Source organism: Lissotriton helveticus, chromosome 3_1 (assembly GCF_964261635.1).
Source record: "Lissotriton helveticus chromosome 3_1, aLisHel1.1, whole genome shotgun sequence".
In the NCBI taxonomy this organism is placed as follows: Eukaryota; Metazoa; Chordata; class Amphibia; order Caudata; family Salamandridae; genus Lissotriton; species Lissotriton helveticus.
The window spans coordinates 811,406,224-811,428,612 of NC_136061.1; the positions used below are offsets into that span (position 1 = coordinate 811,406,224).

At 47.2% G+C, this 22,389-nt stretch overlaps 1 protein-coding gene across 1 annotated transcript in view; it reads left to right on the forward strand.

Moving 5' to 3' along the window:
* SPTY2D1 (SPT2 chromatin protein domain containing 1) overlaps window positions 1–22,389 on the forward strand; it is a 303,896-nt gene that overhangs the window by 59,206 nt on the left and 222,301 nt on the right. Inside the window, exon 2 of the mRNA XM_078681084.1 lies at window positions 3,604–3,718. Within this exon, the coding sequence (XP_078537210.1) occupies window positions 3,604–3,718 (115 nt within the window). The remainder of the gene's footprint in view (window positions 1–3,603; window positions 3,719–22,389) is intronic.

Genomic DNA, 22,389 nt, shown 5'->3' on the forward strand with positions numbered 1-22,389 from the left:
AGTTTGCTGGTCTGCAGCATCCTGCTTCCCTTGTTACGCTACTTCTTCCTCCGGGGGCATTCCCTTTCACCCCCCCCCCTTCCTGCTTCCCTCGTGGCTTCCCCATAGTGCCACAGAATGAAATCTTGGTTAGTTCAGTACAGAATAGTGACTTGTGTATTTTTAGTGGTACAAGGTCACAGCCTGTGACAGAAAGCACTGTGAATATGTTAGTCATTATTTTAAACTTACATTACACACAGTTTAAGATAGACTGCTACAAAATGCGCAAATCTGGCGCCATACACCCGACGATAATTAAGCCCCAACATCTCGTGAGGCAATCAGCTCTAAGGGAGCCGCATATTCTAGATTTCACATTGTTCCCCCCCCTCTTTTCCGCTCTCATGCTAAAGTCCTACAATGTTAAGCGTCGACAATCTCATCTGCTGCCCCAGGCATTACATGCAGCAGTTGAACAGTTCCAGATTCAGTCCCATTTGAGTCCGTTTCTGCCGAGCCCTTTTCCTAGCGCCAATGATGCACCTTTTTCCTGGGATATTTCGTCATGGTCTACAAAACTGCTGATCTCTCCTTCTCTGTCACTGTGGGTCCCAGAGGACCAGGCCGTCGCCTTCTGATACGCCGCGACCTGCGAGGGCGTGGTTCATCTGCAGGTGGCCCCATTCTGCGCCCTGCTCCCCCGTACCCGCTCTGTAGGACTCCAACCAAGTCCATGCCTCACAGGACGATCATGAAAGTACGTTTTGCTGTCCAAGATTACCCTCAAGTGTGCAGGGAACATCAGGGAATACTGAAGGCCTTCGTCTCGGAGTGCCTTCTTGACTGCCAAAAACGAAGCTCGTCGGCTTTGCACTTCGAACGTATAATCCGGGAACAGCGTCCCATTACTATTGTCCACCTGGTAGGGGCCCGACGGGCTTTATGCAGCAGCAGGTCTCTATCTTTATAATGAAGTAGTCTCGCCACCACTGGCCTAGGCGGTCTTCCGGGTACTAGCGGCCGGGCGGGTACCCTATGCGCTCTCTCCAGGGTATAGAAGGTGGTCAGTCCCTCAGGGGCGATCTCAGTCCACAGCCAGCCTTCTAGGTAGTCCACTATATTGGCCCCTTCCACTCCTTCCTGCAGCCCCACCACCCGTATATTATTCCTTTGGTTCCACCCTTCAGCGTCTTCAGCCCTCCGCTCCAGGGCTTGTAATCGGTGCGTGACATCCCCCATCTGGGCCGCCAGCGTCTTCTGAGCAGGCTCCGGGTTTAACGTCCCTTCCATCTTCTTCACCCGGTCAGCCAGCTTAGCATGTTCCGTGCGAAGAAGGCCCAGCCCTAGAGCCACATGTGTGATGTCCTGCTGCAGGGCATCCCTAGTGTCGGCAATGTCTTTGAGTATTTGGTCCACCTGCCGCTGCATCAGCCCCTCAGTTTGCTGGTCTGCAGCATCCTGCTTCCCTTGTTACGCTACTTCTTCCTCCGGGGGCATTCCCTTTCACCCCCCCCTTCCTGCTTCCCTCATGGCTTCCCCATAGTCTATGGCGTTCCAGGCCACCAGCGCAGCCTCCCCGGCGTCCCTTCACACCATCCAAATCAGTCGCCAGCAACAGAAAACACCCGTTGTGAGCGAGGCCCCTCTCACCAATACCCGCAGTAGGCCGCTCGCCTATCGGCCGTCAACCAGGAGACCCCTCCACCGCCTCCGGGCAGCCCCCTGTCCAACTGCCCAGTCAGCTGTCCCATTAGTTGCCAGCATCCCAATTGCAGAGCACTGTCCACTTAAAGCCCCCAATTCGTAATCGTCTTAAACAGTGCCAGCTGTTCACCGCCATCTTGGTGGTGCAATAATGGCAGTCACCAAAGAGTTTTTCTCCTCTTAGTTGGCCCTGTTCCTCCTCTCGGGTCCAGGCCAATTCCCATCTCTTTTTTGGTACGGCTCGCTTTTGTTTCAAATCTCTAGTCACAGGGCAGATATTTGTAAAGAATAGGAGTTGCGATTTACTTATGTGCCTAAACCAACCATAGAGATCCTGCAATGGCAGGGGGTCCGCGGCGCCTCGTCGAGCCGCTTTGTGCCTTCAGTAAGTACCTCCCTTTATGCAACGGCCCTGGAGGGCCTCCCCAGTCGCTGCCAAGTAGGTGCCTCCACCTGTCCCCAATCGCGGTGACAGCCGACCCCTGCCACAACCAAGATGGCGGCCGGACCCGCTCTTTGCACCTCCAGTAAAGGCAACAGGCCAAGTCCCAGGTAGTGGAGGCACCGCCAAGCCCCCCCTGGTTCCTTCTCGCCGAGCTGTCACGGGCCATTTTTCTGCCAACTCTTCTTGCCTTTGGGATCCACCACGCCGTCGGGCACCTCAGCAAGCCAGCACTCGCCGCATTCGTGCCTGTGCGGCCCCTGCTCAGTCTGCACTAAGGGGGCCCCCGCTGATGACCGAGGCGGAGCGACCTGACACAGTCAGCAGGGCCCCACCACTTCGATCGGCACTAGGGATCCAAAATGTTTAACCAATGGACTTTGTCTGATCTCAGCGAATGTTCAAATGGAGGTACCAATCTGGAGCCATGTTAATGTACGGAAGGAGAACAGGGTATTATGCATGTAATGCGTGCCGTGCATCGGCGCTCAGTTCGTCGTGGGATAGAGTATCCACGCACCTCAGCACCTCCAGCGCAGACAGTCCAGGTAAAGGAGGCACCGTCCGGCCCCGCATGAATCACCGCTCACCAGTCTGCCCCCTCCGCTCGTCCCTGCGATCTGCCGTACCTCCAAGCGCCTCAGTGGCCCATCCAGCTCTCGCGACTTTCACGACTCCGCGCTCCCTGTCCAGCTGGCATCCCAGGAGCACCGCTGGATACAGAGGCAAGTGCGGCCAGCCGAGCCCTCCGATCCTCTGGGGCTCTTCCCGTTCCAGCCTCCGGACGCTCTACAGACTCCGCATTACCTCTGCCAGCGTCATTTTGAGAACACGCTGGCCGGACTCTTCGTTTCGGCCAGCTGCCAGCGAGACTCTATCTCCTCTTCTTACCGCTCCCCGCAACTCCCAGGGACAGCAAAAGTGGTCCCAGGCTCTCGGACTACCATGCCCAGCTCCCAACACAGGATAATCGGTAGGGTCGGTGCGGAGCTCCTGGCTCTCGCGTCTGTCCTCATCGGCTCTTAAGCCACGCCCATCTATAGGGAACAATGTTTGCTCCCAACCTGCTCCATGCTATCTTCGTGGTTATTTTGTAATATTGCCATAATTTCCCCAATATTTCACTTTGTCCATGGGCTTTTATTTTTACGAGTAGACCTCTTGCAGTTTTAGATAGTAAAATTAGGTGTTACTGTACCCAATTCTTATCTATGAACCCATTTATAAAGATAAAACAGTATCTTTTTTTGAATAACTTCTCAAAACATTTTTATTTATTCTGATTGTGAAGAGCACAAAATGTTTGTCAAAACACAAATAATACGGAGCTCGGACTTGTCATAGCTTATTTCCATTGTTTGTGAAGTTAGGATAAGGGGTTTGATTTTTGCATGATTAGGATTATTGCAGTGCATCACTAATGTATCAAAATAGAGATGTTTTATGCTTTTTTTTTTCTTTTTTTTTTCTTTTAGAAAAGATATAGTCTGGCTGTGGGCCCCCCTAAAAAGGATCCTAAGGTGAAGGGTGTTCAGTCTGCTGCAGTGCGAGCATTTCTTAAGAGAAAAGAGGATGAAATACGAAAGAAAGGTATTCCTTAAAAAAGCAACTGACTTTAAATGAAGTGGCTAATGCTCTTTGAAATTAGTTTATCTTTGATTAGGCATTTGTTTTTCTTAAACCTTTTTTTTTAAATGAGACTGACCCAAAAAGAGCAAAATACATTTTCATTGTATATTCCACCACCCCCAGTAAAATTGAATACGATTGTTCCAAGTAGGTTGATGGGAATGCTGAAGAGTCAGAGCAAGAGAGCAAACGAAGTATTAGGAGAGTGAATGATAGGCGCACATTGTTGATTTGAAGACATAACTGCCTTATATAATGTTTTTGTTAATGTCATGCTTTTTCAGTTGTAATTAATTTCTATATGAAGGGGTGCTAAGCAAGACATGACCAAACCACTTTTAGAAACTCTGTTCATGGTCCTTATGAACATTATCTCACAAGTGGCATTTTCTGTTGAAGTTGAACATTCCCAGCCATGCACCATCATCTGCAGCTTAAGATGCATAAGCAAAGGCATAGTCAGGCTGGTTTCCAGTGGCTATTGATGGGTCATGCAAGTGACCCCATTGGACTTGCAGCTTCCTGTACCAGATGTCTGGCTAGCGGCCCTCGCAGCAACGGAAGGATTCTTCCACTTCTCCAGTATTCAATCTTTCATAGATTCACATGCTTGTATCTTCCCCGTCGTCATGGTGGGAGTCTCCCGGTATATAATAACCATAGCAGTAGAAGAAAAAACTGCCTGGAAGCCATAGAGTAGTGAAACCACTAGGTAACCTCTCCTCCTCATTATGTGGCCCAAACTACAGCCAATCAGCAGCCAGCACCAGCCTACACCATTCCCAGCAGAGCCACCATACCTCAGATTTCCAACCGCCTTCGTGTGAGAAGGAGTCTCCCTGAGCTCTGCTCAGCTTATTCTCTCTTCACTGAACTTTTGACCTTTCACAGTTGGAAGTCAGGTACTGTTCTTCATTATCAAACTTGATTTCTTTCAATATGGCTGAAAACCCCAAGAAGAGTCTTTTCAGAGCTTGCAGGTCCTGTGGCAAGGCCAGACTGTATTCTGAAGATCCTCACAAGGAATGCTTGTACTGTTTGTACCCTAAGCATATTCCTAAGGACTGCAAATATTGCCGCACCTTCTCTGCTAAAACACTGAAGGATAGAGAAGCGCGCCTCTTGTTATGGCTTCAGAAATGGAAAACTCATGACTCGGAGTCTGAGGGAGAAGCCAAGGGACACACCTCTAAGAAATTGAAAAGAGGGTCCTCTGAGGAAAAGGGTGAGGTGAAGAAACAAAAATCAGGAAGACCTAAGGAAGGTGAACCTTCTACTTCACTCCCTCCAACTCCTCTCAAGCCTTCCTCAGAAAAGAAGGCTCCGTCGTCGCTTCCGTCGACGAAATCTACTGAAATTTCAGTCAGACCGTCGACGAGGCCGTCGACGACCTCGACGACGACCGTCTCGTCAACGACGACGACGACGACAATCTCGACGACGACAGCTTCGTCGACGACGATGACGACGACGACTCCGTCGACGGTGAGTGCCAGACCTTCGTCGACGGCAAGATCTTCGTCGACGAGTATCCCGCCGACGATGCGAATGATTGTCCCGTCGACGGCCCCGTCGACGGCCCCGTCGACGGCCCCGTCGACGATGAAAAAATCGTTGGCGATGCCATCTCCAACAAGAATAACATCAACATATATTTCTATAAAGAGCATTGCTCCGTCGACGGGAGCGTTGACGAGCAAAAAAAGGTGAATTTTCTACGCCCAAAATTTCACCCTTGCTGCCCTCTACCATTCTGGACTGTCAGGAATCAGAGGAGGAAGGTTCTTGTGGTGTTGCTTACAGTCCTTCGCAACTCCATATTAAACATCAGGATTCCGAGGAGGAAGACCACCAGGAGGCACAGGAACACTTCTCTTTTACGGAGAGGCCGGTCAAAGGCCAGATGAGATACGAGTCATTTCACCAGGCCTACCACTATGATGAGGAAGAAGAGGTGGATACGCCTGTGCGGGAAGAGGCCATGTCGGTGCCTATTTCTTTAATATCGGACCTTAGAAGCATGATTGATAGTTATTATCGTCGCTTTCCTGAAGATAATGCTCCTGCGGCCACTGGAAAAATCTCTCAACCTGCAAAGGAAATACCACTGGCTCAGCCGCCGCCTCCTCCTCTTCAGAAGGAGATCCAAAACGTTATTACAATTCGTGATGACTTAAATGATTCCGATCAGGATGATCAAGAGGAGGAAGGGGAACTTCCTCAGGATGAGGAAGTTGGAGATGAGTGGGATCAATATATTGCTCCAACGTCCCCGGCTTCACCTTTGCCTCAGTCAAGTTCTCCTCCAGAGGACATAGCAAGCTTTCATGATTTGATGGGAAAAGCGGCAAAGAGATTTAAGCTGGATATGCCAATCAAGGAAAGCGAATGCTTCCTTTATGATTTCAAGGAGTCCTCCAGGAAGTCGGTAAGAGCCATTCCTATTATTGAACATATATGGGATGAAGGGCTCAAACTAATGAAGAATCCTGCATCAGTCCCAGCATCCATACCCAAGCTGGACAAAAAGTATCGTGTTGTAGAGAAGGCTCCAGCATGTCTTATTGGTCATCCTCGGCCGGACTCAGTTGTAACTCAAGCAGCGCAAAAGCACTCCAAGAACCCTATGGCTACATGTCTGGTGCCCCCCGATAAGGAGGGCAAGAAGATGGACGGCATAGGTAAACGTTTTGCAGTCATGGCAGCAGCTTCTATCAAGGCTACCAACGCGATGGCCCTTCTGAGCCGATTCAATAGACAGATGTGGTCTGACATCGCTCCGTTACTGTCGCACCTTCCGGAGGACAAGAAAGAGGAGGCGACTACCATCCTGCAGGATGGGGCTAGAGCGGCGTCGGAGTCCATAGACGTGGCAATGGACATAGTGTCTATAGCTTTCCGCCAGATGGCAGGGGCGGTAACCTTACGGAGACAAGGATGGCTCAAGGCTACGTCCTTTCGGCCGGAAGTCCAGGCTAAAATATTGGACATGCCATTCGATGGCGAAAGCCTCTTTGGTAAACAGATTGATGAAACGTTACAAGGGATAAAAGCAGATACTGATACTGCTAGATCCTTGGGATCTTTACAGCAAGGTCGTTATCAGTCCTTTCGTGGACGAGGATCCAGAGGACGCTTTCAACAGCAACGTTCCTCTTACCAATCAAATCGGTACCAACCTTACAACCAACAGGGATACCGCCAATACTCCTCCAACCAGCAATACCGGTCCTCGAACTCTTCTTTCCAACAACAAGGAAGAAGAAGGTCCGCCGCCAGAGGGAAACAAGACTCTGGTCGCAGACAGTGATATTTATCAGGCGCCTCCAATTCCTCTTCAGATCGACCAGTTCCACTACCTCTCTCAGTTTCTTCCGCATTGGCAGTCCATAACATCGGACAGATGGGTATTAGACATCATTACACAGGGTCACACCCTGGAATTTTCGCAAAGGCCTCCAGATCGTCCTCCTCTCTGCAGAGTTCATCAACATATGGCAGCTCTCAAAGCAGAGATCTCATCACTCATTCTGAAAGGAGCGATAGAGGAAGTCCCATCAGACCAGCGAGGAACAGGGTTTTATTCACACTTCTTCCTTATAAGGAAAAAGCAATCATCAAAATGGAGGCAGGTACTGGATCTCAGAGATCTGAACACATACATAAAGAAAATTTCTTTCCGTATGCTGTCCTTGCAGGAAATTCTTCTACTGCTCCGCAAGGGAGACTACATGGTCTCTCTAGACCTGTTGGACGCATACTTCCACATTCCGATACACAAAAAACACAAGAAGTATCTGCGATTCATGGTGGCGGGGCGCCATTACCAGTTCAGAGTTTTGCCTTTCGGCCTGAAGTCTGCCCCCAGAATATTCACAAAATGCATGGCTCCAATAGCGGCGCATTTAAGACAACAAAGTCTCCAGGTGTTTCCATATCTGGACGACTGGTTAATAAAAGGACCATCGTTTCAGGCAACACAGAGATCCCTTCGGAGGTGCACAGATCTCTTCCACAAATTAGGCCTTCGGATAAACAAAGAAAAATCATGTTTTCTTCCGACTTGTACTCTGCAATTCCTAGGAGCAATCTTGAAAACTCAGGAAATGAAAGCTTACCCATCAGAAGAACGGGTAACGAAAATCTTGAATCTGACTGCATCTCTAGCAACAAAAAAGTTCACTTCCATCAGAATATTCAAGTCATTACTGGGAATGATGTCCTCTTGTATCCCATTGATTCCCAATTGCCGTTTACAGATGAGACCGTTGCAAGAAGCCCTGGACAAACAATGGGTCCAAGCCCTGGGTTCCTTCGAAGACAAGCTGGTCATAACCCATCAGATCAAATGTGCAATGTCATGGTGGGGTATCAGGAGCAACCTAACAAAGGGCCTGGTATTCGAAACTCAATCTCCAAGCTACGTCATGACATCAGATGCTTCATTACGAGGTTGGGGGGCACATCTACAAGACCTAGAGGTTCAAGGCCTTTGGTCTCCTCAGGAGACAACACTTCACATCAATCTCTTGGAATTGAAAGCTGTCTTCCTGGGTCTTCAGGCATTCCTTCCCAGGATCCAAGGTTCATCGGTCTTAGTGCGAACGGACAGCACGACAACAATGTTTTACCTGCGCAAGCAAGGTGGAACGAGATCAAAACCTCTGTCGATTCAGGCACAAAGAATCTGGAAATGGCTGCTGTGTCAAAACATATCGCTGCAAGTGGAACATGTTCCAGGAGTAGACAACTCAAAAGCGGATCTGTTAAGCAGGTCATCCGACATTTGCCACGAATGGGAACTATGTCGAATCCAGCTGAATCGGATTTTCAATGTGTGGGGCAAGCCAAGTCTGGACCTGTTTGCAACTCGAGACAACAAGAAGTGCAGACATTATGCCAGCAGGTTCCCCCAACAGGGCTCGAGAGGGAATGCTCTTCACCTCCGATGGACAGGGATATTTGCTTATGCCTTCCCTCCCTTTCCCCTAATTCCCTTATTATTGAGGAAAATGAGGTCAGAACCTTGCCAAATAATACTGATAGCCCCAGCCTGGCCGAGGCAGTTTTGGTATACAGAGCTTCTCCAGTTGTCGGTGGAGCCAAGAATTCAGCTACCACCAACCAGGGATTTGATTTCCATGAACAAAGGCCAAGTACTTCATCCGCAATTGACATCTCTAAAATTGTCGGCTTGGAACCTTTTGAGCACGAGTTCCAGTCATTAAATATCACCCCGGAATGTCGTGAAATCTTGCAAAGTTCCGCAGCGCTGTCTACCAACAAAACATATTCCGCTAAATGGAAGCGATTCTGTATTTGGGGCCTTGCTCATGCAGTACATCCTTTGACGTCTTCTCCAGAGCAAATTCTTCCTTATTTATTGCATTTAGCCAGATCAGGGCTTGCGCACTCGTCTATTAAAGTCCATTTGGCAGCAATATCTAGATACAGAAGATCTCCAGGATGTCCATCTTTGTGGTCTAACAGACTGATCAAGGAGTTTTTAAAAGGACTATTCAGAAGGTTCCCTCCAATTAAGCGTCCTCCACCCACATGGCAACTTAACACAGTCTTGTCACAACTTATGAAAGCTCCGTTCGAGCCTATCCACAATTCTGAACTGCAATTTCTGTCATGGAAAGTTGCATTACTGCTGGCGCTCACATCAGCCAGAAGGGTTAGCGAGATCCAAGCTTTTTCTATACAGGATCCCTTCATACAATTCAGGCCAGATAAGGTGATGCTAAGAACTAATCCGAAGTTTGTACCTAAAATACCTTCGTCTTTTCATCTAAACGAACCAGTGATCCTACCTACATATTTTAAAAATCCTTCTACAGCGGCTGAGAAAGCTCTCCATACTTTAGACATTGGCAGATGCCTAAAGTTCTACATTGAAAAGACTAAAAGCTTTCGCAAATTAAACTAACTGTTTGTCTCCTACTCGGGGCCCAGAAAAGGTCTGGCCCTGTCACGTTCCTCCATCTCCAGATGGATTGCATCCGCCATTGTTTTTTGTCAGGAGAAAGCAGGAAGGCCTCTCGACATGAAAGTCCGTGCCCACGATACAAGGAAGATGGCGACGTCTTCTGCATTGCTAGCAGGAGTATCACTTCCAGACATATGCAGAGCAGCGACTTGGTCGAATGTGCATACATTCACGAAACATTACTGTCTGGACACGGAATGGAAAACAGATGCGGCAGTGGGACAGGCAGTTCTACGACATCTTTTTAAATAAGGTACATGTTTATGAATGTTATTCAAATGTTTTTTCTATATAATGTGGTTTTTCCATATGTGCTAATATCTGAAATAGCAAAGTTTTATTGTTAGTATTTTCTTTTTCTGAAAGGAATTTATGGCACGCAGCCCCGAGAAAAGAAAGGGGTCTAGCCTAGAAACGCTCTAACTACAAATACTGCTATCTACTCTGATACAAGCATGTGAATCTATGAAAGATTGAATACTGGAGAAAGAACTAGTTACTTAACTGTACACTATGGTTCTCCAGTGTTATCTTTCATAGATTCACATGCGCCCTCCCGCCTCCCCGTTTCCTTTAGGCAGACCACCTTTTTATCTCTGGTTTCCTGCATAGCTCACTCTTGGGCGGTAGGAAATCTGAGGTATGGTGGCTCTGCTGGGAATGGTGTAGGCTGGTGCTGGCTGCTGATTGGCTGTAGTTTGGGCCACATAATGAGGAGGAGAGGTTACCTAGTGGTTTCACTACTCTATGGCTTCCAGGCAGTTTTTTCTTCTACTGCTATGGTTATTATATACCGGGAGACTCCCACCATGACGACGGGGAAGATACAAGCATGTGAATCTATGAAAGATAACACTGGAGAACCATAGTGTACAGTTAAGTAACTAGTTCTTTCCCTTCCAGTCACATCTTCTGAAACCTCCACACTCTCCAGGCAAAGGCAGTGGTAGGAAGCAAAACTGTTGGTGATTGTCAAGTGAACTGATTCAAGATCTGAATGACAATGGCAACAAAGCCAGGGAGCTAGACCATTGCCCAAGATATATATGCTAAGTGTGGGCGATCCAGAATGTGAATGGAACTTTAAACATGTAGTGGCTGAAGGGATCTTTCCCAACAGCCCTCTGTATTCTTTTTCATGTTATATTTATATATTCTTTTTAAGTGATCTGTGCCAGAACTGATAAAAATAGAAGTTCCTGCATCTAATTTTTAAAGAACAGGACCAGGGCTGGAGTGCTGTGCGTGCCCTTCCTGCCCCACAGCTCATTACCACAGCTAGACCTGGATCCTCAATCAATCACGGTTTTGTAGAGCGCACTATTCACCCGTGAGGGTCCTAAGGCGCTGAGGGAGGGCGTGTGAGCAGCTGCGTTGAGGTAATTCGGAGAGCCAGGTCTTGAGGTCCTTTTTGAATTGGTGCAGTGTCAGTCTTCGTTGAAGGTGAACGGGGAGTTTGTTCCAGGTCTTGGCTGTGAGTTAGGAGAAGGATCTTCCACCTGCTCTGGTCCCGTAGAAACCGGGGCGGTGGCTAGGGTGAGGTTGCTCAGCGGAGGTTTGTCTTAGGGGTGTGAAAGGAGATTCGTTTGCTGAGGTATTGGGGTCCAGTGTTGTGGAGGGCTTTGTAGGCGTGTGTGAGCAGTTTGAAGGTTATTCTTCTTTCGAGCCAGTGGAGGAGTTGGGTGATGATATCCTTCGGGATCATGTTCGTGCTATATAAAACTTTATAAATAAATAAAATAAATGTGGTCATGTCGTGGGGTGTTGAGGAGAAGTCTAGCTGCGGCATTCTGGACAGTCTGGAGTTTGCAGAGGAGCTTTTTGTTGATTCCAGTGTAGAGCGTTTTGGCAGTCCAGTCTGCTGGTGATGAGTGCGTGAGTGACGTTTTCCTGGAATCGGGGGGGGGGGGGACTGAGGGGATCCACTTGAACATCTTGCGAAGTATGCAGAGGGTTTTGAAGCATGCGGAGGACATGATGTTGATCTGGCAATTCATGGTGAGTGGAGATTCGAGTAGGATGCCGAGGTTCGTGCTCTTGGGGTGGATGTGTTTTCGAGGGCAGGGTGCCACCAGGTGTTGTCCCATGCGGAGGGGGTGGAGCCGAGGATGTGAACTTCTGCTTTCTCTGAGTTGAGCTTTAGGCAGCTGGCTATGGTAAGGGTGAGCTACTATCCGTATTTCCTGCAAGAAATTGTATTATTATTTGGGGCAGGCTACCCTTAAAGAATAATCAAAACTCTTGTCAATGTGAACCCTCAAAGTCACTAAATTAACCCGATCTCCACTCCTTAGTAGCTATATTACAGAGGAGATGTGCTTAACCCAGGCCAATGTGTAAATTATTTATGTAGTACCAAAACAGTCAAAATGCAAAACAAAATCCCAAACTGAATTAAAGTTCCATTACTTCCAAAGAGTGTATTATAGCCCTGACAGATAGTGAAAGTCTTCAGCTGCACTAAACCTGGGCTCGGAGAGCTGAGTGTGTGGGTGTTGCTGTGCTGGGGGTGTACTATGGTAATCCTAGTGTCCTCCCACATGGTGCGCTCCAATCCAGTTTGAGCTAAAATGTGGGGATTGATTCCGTTGAGGACCCTAAAGGCTGGAATCACATACATATTGATTATGATAGACTACCTCTAGTACCATTTCTTCATAATATTCTTACCAAAGCAGGGACTTAATGTTCCCTACCTGTAGTGTTCTGAACTTTGAGAAGAAAACCTTGAAGTGTTCTCTGACCTTAACACTGCTTTATTTTTTCACCTGGACCTTAGAAAAGAAAAAGTATCGAGGCTAAGTAGTATTTATCCCGATATATAAAGACTATGTAGTAGGACTATATGGTACTAATGTAACGCCAATAGTAAATGTATATTGCTTTATGATGCACTGTAAATAATTTATTTCATAATTGTATATTGAAATATAAGTATACATAATGCTATAGTGTATAATATTTGTGTAGAATACATCTCAAAATAATAACAAAAGTACTTTGAAGTAAAACTAGTTTTTCAAAACGAAAGTTTTCTTGATTACATATTTTGGATGTTCATAAATGGATAAATGTGTATGTTTGCTCTTAAGATCCATGCCGTAAGAAAAATACAAAGAAACTAGTTCATTAGGTGAACACTACAGGTAGGGAACATTAAGTCCCAATCCAGTTTGAGGCAGCCACTACGTACAACACAACCAGAGACAGAAGTCTGGTAGGTCAAAAGCAGGGTCTTGACAGTTGACACACAAGAATTTTCTTGGAATCCAGATCTATCAATTTCAAGCCCGCCCCAAGTGTTATATGTAAACCCAGAGACCTATCAAGCAAGATTTTACCTTGTGCTTTCAAAAGAAGGCCCAGAGCCCCACCCTGCAAATCCTGTAGAATTCAGAGGAGTCCTCTCTGCCAATGCTGGTTAGCCTATTTTTTGCTCCTAGAGGTATTTCACACTTATTCAAGGCTAATCACTGGCAGGGCGAAGCTGGAAAACAAACACAAACGAGTCTACTTGAATTCCAGATAGGAAAAAGGTAACTTTCAAAGAGTTTTGTTTCCTTAATATTTATTAAAAATGTAATTTCACCATTGAATTGGATTTTTAACATCTATTAACAACCATTGTTTATTTTTCGAACTGGCCCCATTTCAGAGAAGCATTCTGAGATTTTAACCTGTACTCTGGTTTTCTACGTAGGGCAGCTTGGCCAGCCACAGTGAAAATGGCATTTAGAGCCTTTGCACGGTAGGGACACAATAATGTACATTTTCTACATGTCACACTTGTAAATTGCAGGCACTCTACCTTGTGGACTAAAGAGATCTAGAATAAAAACAATTGTAGTATGAAACTAAGGTGCATTGGTAGCCATCTTGAATAGAGCCCAGGGACCACAGGCCCTAGATCTTCAGGTGTTTTGCGGTGTAGCCCTGCTATTTACATATTTTTCTGCTTTGCAGCAGAAATCCATTCCCCTGACCCACGTGGATATGGAGGGAGGCTCCAGTGACCTCTAACTTCTGGCACTGTCTTGTTTGGCTATTAGGTAGCCTTTACCTGCAAACGCAGTGTGGTACTCGTTGGCCCCTGCCCTCCATGACTCAAAGAAGCGCCATCTTGATCCAGCTCTGTAGAGGTTCGTAACAATTATGTAATCAGGTCCCTAATCGAGGTCCACTAGGTTGTAATAGCAGGACAGGACCATATGCCGTGAAAGGATGTTTCTCCGGGGTCCCCACATCACATGCAGCATGGCGATCTCGCCCATCCCATTCCCCACTGCCTGTCAGGGCTATAATACACTCTTTGGAAGTAATAGAACTACAAATCTAAGGTTTGTGCCTTTAACTTGTCGTCACAATCAAGCTCTCCCACATCAGCCATCCAGCTCACCCAGAGTTTTGATTGGGGTTTTGGGGCATTGAGTAGAAGGGACTTCCCTGATGACCCAGCGGGCCCGCCATCTTCATCTCCAATGAGTTAAAGTCCTGGACCCTGAGAGCATGGTGTACCTATACCGATTTTAAGAAGTGAGATTTATGGAGTTTATATTCAACTTTGAGGTGGTCAGAAGAGACATATGGTCATTGTCACACAGGTCAGGCAGTGTTAAGATCCCTGTTGGGTCCCACTCCCGGAAGCCCTCCAGTGTAGCCCCCTCCCCCAGCCATGTCTCCTCCCACGGGGGGCCAGAGCTGTGGGCCTTCCCAGCCATCTAATGCGTGTTAGGGCTACTCACCAGCACTGCAAAGGGATCTTGTAAACCTGATAAAAGATGGACAAGTCCAGATGCCACCAGGAGTCTTTGCTGTCTCCGAATAACCAAAGTCCCAGGGGCTCAATATGTGCTGCCAGATAATATAAACGAAAGCCTGGTGCACCCATGGCACCATCAAATTGGCTTGCTGTGCATTGACTTAGCGCAGTGGTTCCCAAACTATGATCCCCAAACCGCCAGGGGTCCATGACACATTCCCAGAGGGTCTGCAGGCACCAGTTTTCTAACCACTGCAAAGTTCCTTCTATAATCCGCACTTTTCGGGCAACAATAAAAGTATCAAGATTACTCTAGTGATTGATGTACCTGCTGGAGAGAGATGGGAGTTTTGTCCTATGCAGCTTTGACTAATATAAGATAGCGCAGCGGGTTAATATGTTCGCTGCAAAGAATGTGTGCCATGCATTTCAAAAAACAATATTTTATGTTCCTAGCTCAGTGGGTTACTGCTCGTGTCACAGAAAATCTGTTGTTACTGTGAAGTTCATAAATTACAATCGTATTCTAGAATAGTGAGTTATGAACTGCCATCAAAGAGCTGCATGCAAACTGTGTGGTACAAGTTAGTAAGTTATGTTTTTTTATCCCAGTCTTTCATTATCTTGATGCTGCTAAAAAAAAAAGGTTTGTTTGGGTAAAAATACATTCTTATTATTAAAGTCAACGCTAACCACTATGTTATGTTCTGAATCCTGATTCTCCAGTATTGGGGTGTCTTTCATAGATTCACATGCTTGAATATTCCCCGTCGTCGAAGTGGGAGCCCCACGGTACATAACATTGCAATGTAGCCATAACACAAGCATATATACATAGAGAAAGCAAAAACCATAGTTTTTCCCAGATAGACAACAAATCACTTCTATGATATATCAGTCATTATGTTTTGGTCCAAATTACGTCCAATCAGACATCAGCACCCTCTTAGAATGTTCTCCTCAGAGGTTCGGGCCCTCAGATTTTTTACCGCACGTCGTATGAAGGGAGTCTCCCTGAGCTCTGCTCAGTTTTCTTCTCATCTCTCTCAGAAATCCAGTTTTTGGGATGTCTACTACCAACAAGTCCCTCTTCAGACCTTGGGGTTCCTGTGGAAAGCCGAGACTTCATTCTGAAGACCCTCATAAAAAATGTATATATTACCTGTATCCTGAGCAGCAAGTTAAGGATTGCATGATATGTAGAACCTTCTCTCAGACGACCCTGAAAGACAGAGAAGGCCGTCTTCTTCTGTTGCTACAGAAGTTGAAGACTTCAAAGAACCCTGTCTCTGATTTGGAGAGTGTGTCTTCCATCTAAACTTCTTCATCTTCTTCCGCTATCTGGGAATCCAAGTGGCCGTCTCTGATGAGCAGTTGCTGGCCTGGAACGCCGACCGAGTGCTCAGTTCCCTACAACAGTCCGTATCCTTCTGGAATACGCTCCCACTCTCTCATGGGACGGTTGGCCGTCTCGAAGATGGTGATGTTGCCAAGAGTATTGTATACCCTACAGAATACCCTGTGTCCTCTCCCTCCTCGTATTTTTAACAAACTTAACACGCTGCTCACCTCCCTACTTTGGGCGGGTAGGCGCAGCATAGTTGCATTGCTAACTGGTCTAAAGTTTCCCCAGACCAATGGGCTAACCTGCTTTCGGCTGCCCCCCCCTTAAGAGCGATTGACCCAGCACTGCAATATGAGAACTATACCAAATGGCTGTGCTCAGCCTTGGATATTATTGCACCTATTAAGGCCCTTAAAGAAAAAACAAAATCCAAGAGCTCACCTTGGTATACCCCCCATCTTAAAGAACTAAAAAGGGCGTGCAGAAAATTCGAAAGAAATTGGAGGATCTCTCGTAGTAAGGTAGACAAAACCTCGCATCTTGAAGCTATTAAAAAGTACAAATTAGAAATTAGTCGAACTAAAACATTATACTTCGAGGGAAAAATTTCAACCGCCTCCAACTCCGCCAGAGAAATCTTTCAAATAGCAAAATTCCTGATTGATACTCCCCTGGTTCCCGCTGACCCCAGTAAAGCCCAGGCTCGATGTGAGAGTCAAGCTGAGTATTTTTACAGGAAAATACAAAAAATTGCCTCTGCCTTTCAGCCACCTAATCTACCCCAGGACATGGGAACCAGTTCATCCAACCTCACGACTCCAAAATCAGTTGAGTTCCCTTTGCTGGATGAAAACTCACTTGCGGTTATCATGACGAAAATAAAATCAGGATCCCCCACAGACCCTGCCCCCCCCTCTCAGATAGTAAAAATTGAGAACATAGTCAAACCTGTAATCCTTAACATACTAAACACCTCCATTTCCACAGGTTCAGTTCCTACTGCATGGAAATGTGCACAGGTTAAGGCGTTGCTGAAAAAACCCACTCTGGATCCGGAAAATATGGCCAATTATCGGCCTATTTCCCTCCTTCCGTGGATCAGCAAACTCCTTGAAAAACATGTCAACTTGGTTATTACTCAATTTTTAGAGAACAATCATCTCCTCCACGATTCCCAAGCTGGCTTTCGTCCAAAACTTGGAACTGAAGCGGCTCTCCTGGCGGTAACTGAGCTGGCCAGGAAGCAAATGGATCAAGGCGGCACTACAGCAATCATGTTGCTTGACCTCAGTGCCGCCTTCGACACCGTTAACACCAGCATTCTTCTTCATCGCCTCAACCAGATGGGAATCTCGGGGAAGGCCATGCTTTGGCTCCAGTCATTTCTGGAGAACCGTTCTTTTAGGGTAGTTGAGGGTACTACCTATTCCAAAGTCTGGCCCTTGGACCGGGGTGTACCTCAGGGCTCTTCGTTGAGCCCTACTCTTTTTAATATTTATATGCAGCCGTTGGCTGATATAGTCCATTCTTTCGGTCTTGACATTATAACTTACGCCGATGACACGCAATTAGTCGTGTCTTTGAATCAGGCAGTCCCGTCCTCATCCAATCTAAGTAACTGCCTGGTAGCTGTGGCTCAGTGGATGGCAACCTCGCATTTAAAATTAAATGGCGAGAAAACTGAGCTTATGGTGTTAGGCAACTCAACCATTCCCATTCCTTTGCTAGATTGGCCACCATGTATGGGCCCTATGCCTCAATCAAAATGCCATATAAAGAGCTTAGGCATTTGGCTCGATTCCAACCTCAGCTTCATGCAGCAAGCTACTACTCTCTCTGCTACATGCTTTGGGCTAATGCGTATGCTGAGAAAGGTGCTGCCCCTTCTCCCTTTTGAAGCCCGCAGAATAATGGTTCAAGCCATCATTCTGTCCCGCCTAGACTACGGGAATTCCCTATACTTAGGTGCTCCTGCTTTTACAATCAAAAAGCTACAGGTAACCCAAAATGCTGCAGCCCGTCTTTTGTTAGACCTCAATAAACGAGACTCAGCTAGCATTGCCCTCAGGAAACTGCATTGGCTTCCGGTCAGGGCCAGAGTGCTGTTTAAGTCTCTCTGCTTTATGCACAAAGCTATGTGGAAAAATGCCCCTACTATGGTCTGCTCCCTGGCTAAACCCTACCTTCCTCACAGGTCCTTAAGATCCAGCACTGCCTTCCTGGCTACTGTCAATAAAATCAGACGGGCCAGATGGGGCGGGCGCTCCTTCTCATGGAACGCTGCAAAAGAATGGAATTCTCTGCCCACCTTCCTCCGCAGTGAACCTAGCCTCTCAAAATTCCGGAAGAATTTAAAAACCCACCTGTTCATCTGATCCCTTCTTTTCTTTTAGTATGACGGTACTTAGCGCTACGAGGCCTTCGGGTTGTTTGCGCTCTACAAAATCCGGTTAATAATAATTGCGCACAGTGGTTAGACGCTGGGAGGAGGGGGGCCTAGAGGCCCCGCGTTTTGATCTATACTACTATGCGGCCCAACTTCTGCCGGCTGCGCGCTGGTTCGGCGGTACGGACAATTGGGAATTGCGACTCCTGGCGGGTAGCGTGGATGAGAGGACGTTACAGGTGGCCCTGATGCGGGGTAGAGGAGCGGATGACTCCCTGCCGTATATTGTCCGACATACTGCGGGACTTTGGCAGCGAGTTGTGGAAAGGGTGCTGAGACGGGCCCCTTTTTATAGGGAGCTGCCAGTGTGGATATTGGCACCGGTCACGTTAATGGAGGAACACATGTCGTTCCGGGAATGGCGTGAGGGCGGCTGTGAAACCTTGGCAGACCTATATCCGGACGACTCCTTCGTGACCCTGGAAAGGGCTACGGAGGCCTTTAGTCTCACTGGGGGTCAGTATCTCCACTACAGAGGCCTGCAGGACATGGCGAGGGCGACCTGGCCACAATACCCGGAGGCGCCCCAGGTGTCCCATACTCTGAATATCCTATTATCGTGCGGCACGGGATGGCGACTGATAACGCTGTTATATACAGCGATGAGATGTGACTCGGCCCCCCCGATATCCCCGTCCTGGGCGGCGTGGGAGGCGGATCTAGGGGTCGCTTTAGACCCGGGGTAACGAAAACGAATAGGGACACTTACCAGGAAGGTGTCGTGTAACGCACGTTTCAAACTTATCCATTTTAACTTTATGCACCGCACTTACATGACCCCAGTTGCCTTGCACCGCATTGCCGCGGATAAATCTGATGCCTGTCCTAGATGTGGTACAGTCGGAGCCGGATTTCTCCATCTGGCTTGGGAGTGCCCGCTGGTCGGGGACTTCTGGAGGGCAGTAGTAGTCCACATCCGGAAAGTCACGAGCCTGCATCTTGACCTGACCCCACTTCACTGCTTATTGGCCCTGGTCCCCAAACCTAGGAAGAGGAATCTGTCATATAAAATGCTGCAGTTGCTTTTGGTGCTGGCTAGGAGACGGGTGGCTATTACCTGGATGGGACAGAGGGCACCAGACATGTCATTGTGGCTTCGGGATGTCGGGGAATGGACATTGGCTGAGGAGACGCACATGCAGCATACGCGTAAAGATGAACGGCTGCAGGAGGACTTGCTCGCATGGCGTATGATGTGCGCTGTGGGGTCGGTTGTCAGCGAGTCCGATGCAACTAGTGCTGAATTGTTCTCCTCTGAGGAATCGGGACCTGAGGAAGGGGAGGCGGGAGGTGGGGAGGGAGAGTTGGTGGTGGGGTAATGCCCTGATGACTGCGCACAAGGTTCCTTACTGTCAGTTTCTATACTTGCATTGTATCCCGAGGATTTGACTCTTGTATCTCCTGTTATATCTGCAACTGTTGGAGCCATACTAGGACTGTGAACTGTGTACACCTGTATTTATCTCTACTGATGCCAATTTTGGGGGGGACTATGTTGTTTATCTTGCTGAAAAAATAAAGTTTAAAAAAAAAAAACTTCTTCATCTTGAAAGAGAACCAGTGAACATCAGAAGGTATCTCCTAAACCTAAAGTGATAAAGAAACATCACATGGATCAACCTTAAACTTCAAGAGGGGTCAGTTCTCCCCCTCAAAGTCCTCCTGCACCTGTCACGCCCTCGAGATCTGCCTCCCAGGTGTCAAGGACTCCATCTACGCAGTTTTTACCTCAAAAACTGCTCATCTCGTCGATGATACCTTTGACCTCGTCGCCGTGTCAACCAAACAAAAGAAGAGAAAGATGTTGTCGACGCTTTTTTTGTCGTCGACAGCGGCCTCTTTGGCGGTGGCTTTGTCGGCGGTGGCTTTGTCGGCGGTGGCTTTGTCGGCGGTGGCTTTAGTTCCAATAAAATCATCAAGTTCTCTTCTTCAGCGGCGCCATTCTTCGTTGGAGACACTAATGCCGATTCAGACCCCTTCTCAACCTCCAGCAGAGTTATTTTCTTCAAATGATGAAGATTCTGATGAAGATGGTAGATTCAGGGCTGCTCGCAGTCCTTCTGAACTGCTTATAAAATGTCAGGATTCAGATGAGGAGGAAGACCTAGAGGAGGAAGATTATTCTACTTGTGGAACGCAACCTGAGCGAGAACCTCTCATGGCTCAGATGCCTTTAACACTTATCTCAAACCTACAGTACATGTTGGATGATTACTATCCCCATTTTCCGAGATCAGTGCAGGCCTCTCCAGCACCTCACCCACCTATTCACACTATTAAAGACCCATTTGTGACACCTTCTGAGTCGACAACCAAGACTCAACATCAAGATACCCCTCAAGTTATAGAAGAGGACAATGATGATGACAATGATGACGAAAGAGAGCAGGGTGAGCTGGACGATAGATCCATTCTTTGAGAATGGGACAACTACCAAATTCAAACGCCATCCCCATCTACAGCTCCTCTAGATTCCCCACCAGTGGACATAAGCAGTTTTCATGTGCTCATGGAAAGAGCAGCGAAAAGATTCCAACTTCTCAACAGACGAAGATTGCTTCTTATATGATTTTAAAGAACAGCCTCAAAAACAAGTGCGTTCTATTCCCATCATTGATTTCATTTGGCAAGAAGGACTTAAAATCATGCAAAATCCTAATTCTATCCCAGCCATTCCACCGAGGCTGGACAAAAAATATAAGGCACCTGCAAATACACCTGCTTGTTAAATTTCTCAGACAAAGCCTGATTCCATTATTACTCAGGCAGCACAACGCCGATCTAGAAATCCTTCATCTCCGATATCGTCACCACCTGACCGAGAAGGTAGGCTCCTTGATGCTATAGGCAAAAAATGTTCAACAATGGCAGCGACTACAGTCCATGCGGCCAATTCAATGGCCATTCTTGCTCATTACGACCGGCAAATGTGGTCGGACATTTCCTCTCTCGTGCAATTAATACCAGAATCTTCGAAGGCAGAGGCATTAAACTCTTCATGAAGGAGAGAAGGATTCTTCTGAAATGAATGACTGTTCTATAGACGTCTCTTCCACTGGTTTCCGCCTTTTGGCTGGGGCTGCGGTTCTCAGAAGACCGGGATAGCTAAAGGCCACGTCTTTTCGTCAAGAAGTGCAGACGAAAATATTAGATATGCCTTACGATGGAGAATCTTTAGTTGGCCAACATATAGATGATTCCCTTCAGACAATAAAGAAAGACACTGACACGGCCCGTGCTCTTGGAACCCTCCAATTTAAAAGGCAAACTTTTCGAGGTGCAAGAGGTCGTGGATCCTCTTCCTCCTTTGGAGGTACTTACAGTCAATATAAGCAAGAGCAACAATGGTACTACTCCCAGAGTCAGCATTCGTACAGGTAGCATCACTCTTCATCCTACAGACAGTTTAGAGGTAAATCCTCTTACAGAGGGAAGGACTCTTCCAAAAAAACAATGACTTTCATCACACACCATCTCTAGCTCCGCCCAATTGTTCACGGGTTGGAGGTCGAATCTCCCACTTTTACTCAAAATGGTCACTGATTACCACAGATCAATGGGTTCTGGATGTAGTACGCAGGGGGCATGCATTGGAGTTTCTAAAGATTCCTCCCAATTCTCCACCAAAGGTCCACCTTCTGCCCATCTGAAATAACTTTTAAACCAACTCACAATTCTAATAAGAAAAGGGGCAATCAAAGTGGTACCAAAACATCAAAAGGGCAGTTTTTTTTTTCGAGGTTCGTCCTCATACAGAAAAAGTCGGGAGAATGGCGCCCTATCCTGGATCTACGTGCCCTAAACAAATACATTAAAAAAAAAACGTTCTGCATGTTGTCCCTTCGGAAGGTAATTCCTTTGCTTTGTCAAGGAGAGTATATGACAACTTTGGATCTCCAGGATGCTTATTTTCATCGTAGACACTAGCATAACCATGAACACCATCCACTCCAGCTCACCATCAGACCCCTGCCCTCACCACATCTTCAACAAAGCAAGCTCCATCATCGCACCCCAACTCTCGAAGATCTTCAACAGCTCGTTCGAGACCGCCACATTCCTGGAGAGCTGGAAACATGCAGAGTCAACG